At 33.2% G+C, this 8,731-nt stretch overlaps 1 protein-coding gene across 5 annotated transcripts in view; it reads left to right on the forward strand.

The window, feature by feature from the left end:
• Positions 1-6,491, forward strand: part of VGLL3 (vestigial like family member 3) — a 47,923-nt gene extending 41,432 nt beyond the window's left edge. For all 5 annotated transcript variants that reach the window (XM_037001674.2, XM_017640089.3, XM_017640090.3 and 2 more), the window contains exon 4: positions 738-6,491. In XM_037001674.2, coding sequence (XP_036857569.2) covers positions 738-781 — 44 coding nt within the window. In that variant the 3' untranslated portion in view covers positions 782-6,491. The remainder of the gene's footprint in view (positions 1-737) is intronic.
• Positions 6,492-8,731: the final 2,240 nt, after the last annotated feature.

Here is an 8,731-nt window from a genome sequence, read left to right on the forward strand (position 1 = left end):
TTTCTGTCTATAATGTATGGATTTTTTTATGCCATCTTAAATATTTTCTGGAGAAATATGCAATAAAAATAAGTAAATTTGTAAATAGAATATAGGTTTCTTCTATATATTAGCTAATATATATATATATATATATATATATATATATATATATATATATATATATAAGCTGCCAACCAACTATATCTATTTTACTGACAATACTTGATTCAATTTTAACTATGTCTAATTGTTCACCATAATTTATATCAATCCCAGTATGTAATACATTTCAAAACAGCACCAGAATTTATTCACTAATTTAGCCCAAAAGCAGCATTTTTATTGATGAGAATTATTAAATGAAGTGCTAAATGGCCCAAATATTTTTTACACCATTTTTCCCCAATATTGGCTCCTTTTTGAAATAAGTAATTACAAAATTTCACTTATTGTTTTATTTATTTTATTATTTACTAACATGCCAAGAAAATAAAACCACAGTGAAGAATTTGTACTGTAGAAATAGCACTGCCCTAGTTTAGATTTTTTTCATCTGTGTTGACTGGTTTTTTGAAAATTATGAGCTCAAGCACAGAATTTCCTTAGAGATCAGGTGTCCTTAGGTTATAGCTCACAGTTCCTATATTGTCTTTTTGGTTTCTATAGCCAGTGCATTGTAGATTATGCCCAATTTTGTTTTTTCTGAGCACTACGTATATTAATGCCTTTCGTTTTTCTCACTTCACCTTTTCTAGGTCTACAGCATCAAGACAAGAACAAGGAATCACCGTGGTACTGAACCACAGTATTAGTAAGTCCGGATGGAGCATGAATCTACAGGCCCACTGGGAGAAGTTGCTGCCAGGATTCCCCGTTGTACAGTGGGACGAGAGGACGAAGTACCATCCAGCTGACTTGGGTTTGGAGCCTCTTCTTGAGAAAGCATAGTGGGTCCGAGACATTGAAGAAAAGCATTTTTGTTTCTTTTTCCCCTCATCTGAGCCTTGCCAACTGTGCAACTCTCCTTTTTTTGGTCTTGCTTTTTTCAATATGTGGTTTAATTTTTGCTTCATTTTGGGTTTTTTTTTTCTTATTGAACCAGCCACCTTATCAGGAAAAGATGAACCACAAGTGAAAATGCTCATTCTTTCAGGAATACAATTTTGTAGCTCTATGTGTATCTATTTTTGTAGAAATACAGAAAGTTTGATTTAACATTGATGGGCTATTTTTGAGGGATGTATTTTTTTTAATATTGTAAAAATTGTTAAGTTCTGTTTAAAGAACTTGCTCTCAGAGAAGCACTGGCAAAAATGTTTAAAATGCTTGTCTTTAAGATGTCTGTGATATGCTCTGTGCTTTCTAGGTACCTCAAGTGTTTGATAGTTTCTCCTTTTTACAAAAGTAGCACCATAGCCAAGCCAATACAGTATCATTTTACATTAAATCTCAGTGAAGATTTAATTCTATGTTAGCTCACTTAGCTTTGAGTTATGTGTATAGATTGAAAAACTAGTTTTTTAATGGCTACACTAAAGAGAGGATATTTCATTACTTTGAATTCTTCCAAAGTGTACTTGGAGGATGACTAAGAAGAAAGTTTGCATAAACTTTCAATCAGAGGGAGAGTTTACCTAAAGTATGTAATTCTCTTTCTAGTCCATCCGACTTTGATAAATGCAACCAGAGTTTATATCTATTACTGGAAAAAAGTACATTTAGCCATGCTCCCTTTGAGTGCCAGTGACTTATTTTACTTGTTTCTAATTATTCATTCATAGTAGTTGTTATATTTTAAGTGGGTTTTTGTTTTTTACTGGAGATAGTTTGAAGGGATAATATTTGGGAAGATATTAGACACATCACAAAATCTTTAATTCAATTTCTGGTTCTGAAAATGTTGCCCATCATTGTAAATCGCAAAATAATATATTGTATAGGTAATTTTTAGACATAGGTTTTTGCAAGTTTTTTTTTTTTGTTTAAAAGTTGATTTAGTTGATTTAGTTCTGTATTTAGTCGATTTAATTCATTTTAGGAAACATCTTCAGGGCAAAATGAAATTTCAATTGGGATTTATGCCACAATTACTGAAATTAGCTTAATAAATTGACAATTTATTATTTGAAGTTTATTACTGAACACCCAGGATTCAACTTGACACGGGCCTCAGGATCTAAATAAACTGAGGTTGGAATTACCATTAAGATCCTGTTAGGAAAAGATTAAGATTGTGGAAATAGCAGTTACTAATATTTTAAGGAAGGCAAAGTCCATTCTTTCTTCCAGCTGCTTCTAGAGATGGGTCATGTTAAAATGTCAGTGTTACATAAAAGTTTCAGTTAGGTAAAAAAGTTTCTCAAATTTCTCCCATGCCTGTCCTCACCCATGTGAGATGCAGTGTTTAGTGAAACAGCACGTGTGTATATCATTTGTATGAACATTTTAGATTTACGAGCAACAAAACTTCTGCTTAGCTAGGCAGAATTATCACAAATAATTTTAAAACATTTCCCTCAGCTCCATTCATGTTCTTTACTGGTGCATTTGGTGAGCTGTAAATCCGTGTACTCTGTACTCTCGTCACTGCAGCCAGTGTCGCCACGTTTATACCTAATGTGAGGTCCAAGCTTAAGGTATCTTCCATTTCCTGAGGATACTAACTTAGATGTCTAGGGAGTGGTTTGGTTAAATCATCTATATTTTGATTTACAATTTGATCTGACATAGTTGTTTGTACTTTGCCCAAATCTGTGGAGCACAGAGTTGAAGGAATCTATAAAATTGGTTTCATCTTTGTCCTCCTGAGTTTTCAAAGGCAAGTATTCAGCAGTTTCACGAGATGACTCACTGGGGATTATTTATTTTCCTCCCCTTCCCTTGAAACCTATTAACTTCCTTTGCAATTTCTCTTAGAACAATGTTGTATTCCAATCATTCAGATCATTCAGTTGTGTTTTCCCAATTTAGAGAAGAAGAGAAGTTATATCCTTCTTCTCCTTTCCTTGTTCTCCCCTGAAATATATTGAAAGAAAGAAAGCAGACAATTAGGTAGCTTCATCCTGAATTTAGTGTGTGCTCTGTGTCACTCCTGGTAACTACAGAATAAAACATTCCTTGTCTGTGGGGCTTCAAGAAAAATTGGAGACCTAAATTCTGCTGTACACAGGAAAGATTCATAAGTGAGATCTCCCATTGAGCACAGGTCCACGTATTGTTGCAATATTGTAAGGGTTAGATCCCGGCATATTCAAGGTTAATCTACATCTAAGTAAAAAGAAAATTGGACATGTCTCTGTAACCTTATTCAAGCTTTATAAGGATTTGTAAGCTAAACCCTAGAAAATCATCTCACTTATTTGACATCTAATCTGTGCTCTGGCCACTCAACTACTATGAGCTAAGGAACTACATAATAGTGACAAGTTAGATCCTAACAGGTCATTTAGTCCCCGTTTCTTGCAAAAGAATCTCTAGACTTTTTAAAAAACAACATTTCTTCTTAAGAAGGTTGACTACTCTCTCCTAACTTGCCTCTCTAATTTTTCTCTTTTCTCTTTCCTCTTACAATTATTTACATTATTATTTTAAGCAAAAATGGCCAGGATTGCTCTAAATTCTGCAAATGAGAACAAATGGATTACAAACAATCAAAGAATTAATTTCCTTAACTTTATAACAAACTTTGGAAAAGGAACAAATTGTAGACACTGGCATAAAACATGCCCTCAAGGAGCTGGTTATTCATTATGCAAATAGTTTTGCAGAATATATCTAGCTTTTCCATTTGGTGTCTGGTTTAATGTTACATTTGTAATTTAAAGTGGCAATCGGAATCTATATTTCAAGAAACTGCATTCTATCCTTTACTGAGTGTCCCTTTGTGACATAGTATTTGGGGAATTAAGTCAATGAGGCAGTGGCATCAAGTTGTGAAAAAGGAAAGTACTTACGTTAGAATTCTGATGGAGTGCTGAATAGCAAAATGAATTAATGGAAAAGAGTACTGGCTTATGCATTAGACATTCTCTGAATTCTGGCTTAGCCACGATTAGATGCATGTTATTTTTGGCTTCATTTACATATCTCATGAGTAAAGTAGGATGTAATACCTGACTCGCAGGCTGTGAAGGTTGGAAGTCATGTATATATATAATCAATCATCTGGCTCATAGTAGATGTTCAATAAATGTCTCTTAGTTGAGTAAGTACATCATAAATTTGAGCTCTGAAATGTCCCTTCTCTTCTTTACTTTCCATATGCAATTCTACAGCAATCAAATAGACATATGACCATGCTTTTTCCGTAACAAATTGTTGCAAGAGTATCTTTGTCTTCTACTGGCTATTAAAGATAAAATGTAAATGTTTTAATTATCTCTGATACTTTAGTGTGCCATTTATGAAGGAAAATAAATTAATCTATTAGTGGTATGTAGGTCCGACTGTGAGTTTTCTTACGTATTCCAGCATTTTATTCATCCAGGACCCTATGTATTATTTTTTCCAAAATTAAGGCAATAGTTTCATTAGATCACTAACATTTATATTTTGCAGTTATAATTTGAGCTTCCTTAGTACCTGGAATAAATCTCCTTTGAAGTTACCTGATTTTTTTTTTTTTACTTGCCTTGGAGGAAAACTTGCAAAATACAGTGGAAAAAAATTATGCACATAAAAAGGGGAGGGAAAAAAAACAGCCCTTTACGATCCCAGTCAGCAGATTTACTTTACTTGAGGAAAAAAGAAACAACTTTATTGGAAGCAGATGTTGACACTGTGTCAGTTACTAAAGATGGAAAGAGTTACTTGAACCATTGCAGTTCCAAAAAGGTATTGATGGCAGTTACAATTCCTGTGATTGATCACCTTCACAGCAGTAGAGGACAGCAGAAAGGCAGAACCTGAATGAGATCAAGACTGAAATCAGCCTGCCAATTTTAATATTTGGGATACTAACGATTCAGTTTTATTTTGTGGTGTTTTGTTGTATTTTATTTTGTTGTCTTTTTCTTTCCTCCAGGATAAAAGACACGTCTTTCAGATAACTTAAGGCTTGTTTGAGAGAGGAATTAAAATGTATTCTCTAAAAACATGATTCAAGAGCCCTTTAAATTTATGTTAAGTTGTTAAAACTATCTTTGAAGTTGTTTTAGGAAAATCAAGTTAAAGTTTTAGTTCAGTAACGTGTGTTAAAGAAAAATATGTATACACAAAAGTGAATGATTGGATATTGGGGTATGGATGGGGCCTGCAAGGAAAAATCAGCCTCAATAGCTTCAAAATGTTCATTAAACTTTGGTAACTTGGTCATGGAGACTGGTCACAGACCAGACTTTTGGTTTCTTCAGTAGGCTTTTTTTTTTTTTTAATTTTAGTGTTCTCTGGAAATATTACCCTATACATTTTTCCAAAGTATAGAAATAGTCATTATTATTAAAATATCTTAATTTTCTTGTGTCTTCTGCTGTCCATTGTACTTTAAAAAAAATATTTTTATAGTTTAAAATAATTGATCAAACTCATCTTATCTTGAAATTGCCAGTTAATTTGATCCAGTAAATTTACCTGAATCTCCTTTTACAGTTCCACAAAATTCTAATTGAGTTGAGTGTAATTTACCAATTCCATTATATAAGTAAACAATGCCACCTTCTGTAAAAGAGCAAATCACCATCAAATAACTTCCTTTTTAAAAATTTCTGGACTACTAAAATTGATCTAAGAATAAATCTTTTAGAATACTAGATTTTCAATTTTATTTTTTTTTTGGTGTATGCATAAGATGTGAACTTTCCTAATGTATCTCTTTATACCAATAGAGGTGTACATTTTTTTTTTCTATGCTATGGCTAGGGCAAAAATTAAAGATTATTTACACATTTATCTAAATTCTTAGGATATTTACCATCTTGGATATTACATATGATTTAAAAATACTAGTCCATACATTTTTCTGGATCTACAATAGAGGGAAGTGTTTCATGTGAATTCTTTGTATCATTTTAAAGTGCACATATGAAATGGAAAGGAAAAGCATGGGTTCAATTTGTCTTCATCATGAAAATCTAGGTATGGTAAAATACTTTAAAACAAATACATAGTATGGTGAACTTTGTATGTCACATGATTAGGTAAACTGAAAACTAATAATAGAAATATTATCTTATGGCATTGAAATACAATGAAATTCCAGATTTGTTAGTTTCATGAGCAGTTTTGTGCTATCTTAATTTTACATTTCCAGAAAGACAAATGAACTGATTTTAGCTGTGTTGTCCGTAATTCACAAAATACATACATATAATTCATAAAATCATATTTTTTTCTGTTTTTCTTGAGGTCAGGGAAAGAAACATTTTCATATTTCTTTTCATTCCTCAAATGAGGTCTCATAACTATGTGTCAATGATATAAGATGATGGAGGACTTTGTAATAAAAACAGATGTCATCTTCAATTTGCTCAATAAATAATTTAATGTGAATTTAACGTTTATATTTTAATGTAGCATTTTGGTGTGGCCTGCATTTCTTGAATTAACTAAAGTTGCTTCCCTCTTATTCATTTAAGCAATTTCATATCTTTAGAAATTAAAACACCTTAGTTGTTAGCTTTATTTCTAGAGCCAAGAAATTTATATTTTACAGTGAGGAGTGGGTTATACAACAAGTGTATATAATGGAAGAGCTAGTGAAATGGGCTATATTAATTATATAACATCAGGAGGCTTATGAATTTTTTAAATATCTCTAAAATTATAAATTGACTCTTTGGGAGAGGTTGTTTGTTGTTTTGTTTTTACATTTATTGATACGGAATTTGCTATAAGTAGAAGGAAAAGAAAGAAAAAACTTTCCTAACAATCCATTGACATTGAAGTAGTACACCTGGAAAGGATGATTCTAAGACCTTATATTTTTGAAAGAAGTTAGAGTTTCCCTTCATGTGTGCTCTATTTCTTATTAAGTGTATCTTTAATGTGAAAGTGCAAAAGTCTAGAAATTAGTATTTAAAATCACCTCCAGCACTGCAGATGAAATAATTTGGCACAGGTTTCTTAAATGTCCACTATATTTAGACTAGACTAGTGTTATGAGTTTTCTATGGTTGCAGACCACAAACTTAATGGCTTAGGACAACTCAAATTTATTACCTACAGCTCTGTAAGTCAAACATACGGCACTGGTCTCAGTGGGCTAAAATCAAAGTGTGAGCTGCATTCTTTCTGGATGCTTCAAAGAAGAATCTTTTTTCTTGCTAATGGCCCCCTTCCTCCATCTTCAAAGTACTGGCCAGGTCCTTCACACTTGGTATCACTCTGACCTTCTCTTTGGCTCCCTCTTACATGTTTAAGAACCCTTGCAATTATTACACTGACTTTACCTGGATGATCCAGGATAATCTCCCCATCTCAAGGTCCTTGACTTTACTGTGTATAGAGAACTTAAATGCAAAGTAACATATTCATAGGTTTGGGAATTAGGATGTGAACATTTTTGGATGGCATTGTTATACCTATCACAATTAGTATTATATTTCAGTCAAGTTTTTTTATCAGCCTTGCAACCTGGGAGTATTTAATATGTCACTGGAACTAGCAAGGCTTGTTCCATGTTTGCAGTGGTCATTTGTGTAGTATTCATCTTCATTCACCTAAATAATTGCATATGAAGGACATTCCTGTTGCTATTTCAAACATTTCACGTGGCTGTTACAGTGCCTTGGAATCCAAAGAGCTGTGTGGTATTTATGTCAGACAGGCACTCAGGGGGATGGAGAGCTAGACATCTGGTGCAGATTCTTCCTAGCTGAAGTGTGTTTTCTCTGGGGACAATCTACCATTTACTTGTTTTGCTTCCTTTTTTGGAAACATATGCTCATCCTGTGATGTCCTAAGTCTCTAAGCATTTCATTTGACCTCTTTATACAAATTTGACTAAATATCTATATATGACCACAATGACATGGTAAAGCTTTTATATTTCTGTCCAGACTGAATCATTACATCTGCTATCAGTTAAGCCATGGAAAAACTGTTATGGAAAACAAACATGTTTTGATACATTTAGTGTGTAAAGTCAGTACCTATACTTCAGAACGCTGTTGATCAATGAATGAGTGAGACTCTTTTAGAACACTCAATCACAACTATTTTACTTTCCATACCAAGTTTGGCTGTGGCTGAATGAAGAGCACCAGCATTGATCTTTGCTTTGCACTTGTAAAAGAGACTATTTGCAGGGAGCCAAATATAGCAATGGAGGATTTAAGATCTTGCCAAAAAATACAAAATCTGTTCCCCTTTAAGCACGACACTCTATCCTTTTCTTGTGGATCTTGCTAAAAGGAAAATATAGCTTTAAACTATCCCACTCCTTCTGTTAGAAGTTCCCTAATCTTTTTCAAATGGGCTCTATATGGTTTTGTGAAGTTTTATGTTTCAGAAAGAAACCCATCCAATGTTGTCATTTTTCGCACAACAACAATAACAGCTTCTAAATCAAAGCTGAGAGTCAGCAGCAATTAAAAAAATCACACTTTGGTGACTTCAGGACTAACTAAGGATCATTGGGCAATGTTCTGTGTTTCATTTTGAACTGAACCAAAAATTATAATAAAAATATTGGCTTCAACCAACCAGGTACTTTCTTTACCTTAGAACAAAGACATGTTGATCTGAATGCCTGTCTGACGGGAGGATGAACTAGTCCAGCTTTTCTATAATGGTAATGACAGCGACTCTTCTG

Source organism: Manis javanica, chromosome 3 (assembly GCF_040802235.1).
Source record: "Manis javanica isolate MJ-LG chromosome 3, MJ_LKY, whole genome shotgun sequence".
NCBI lineage: Eukaryota > Metazoa > Chordata > Mammalia > Pholidota > Manidae > Manis > Manis javanica.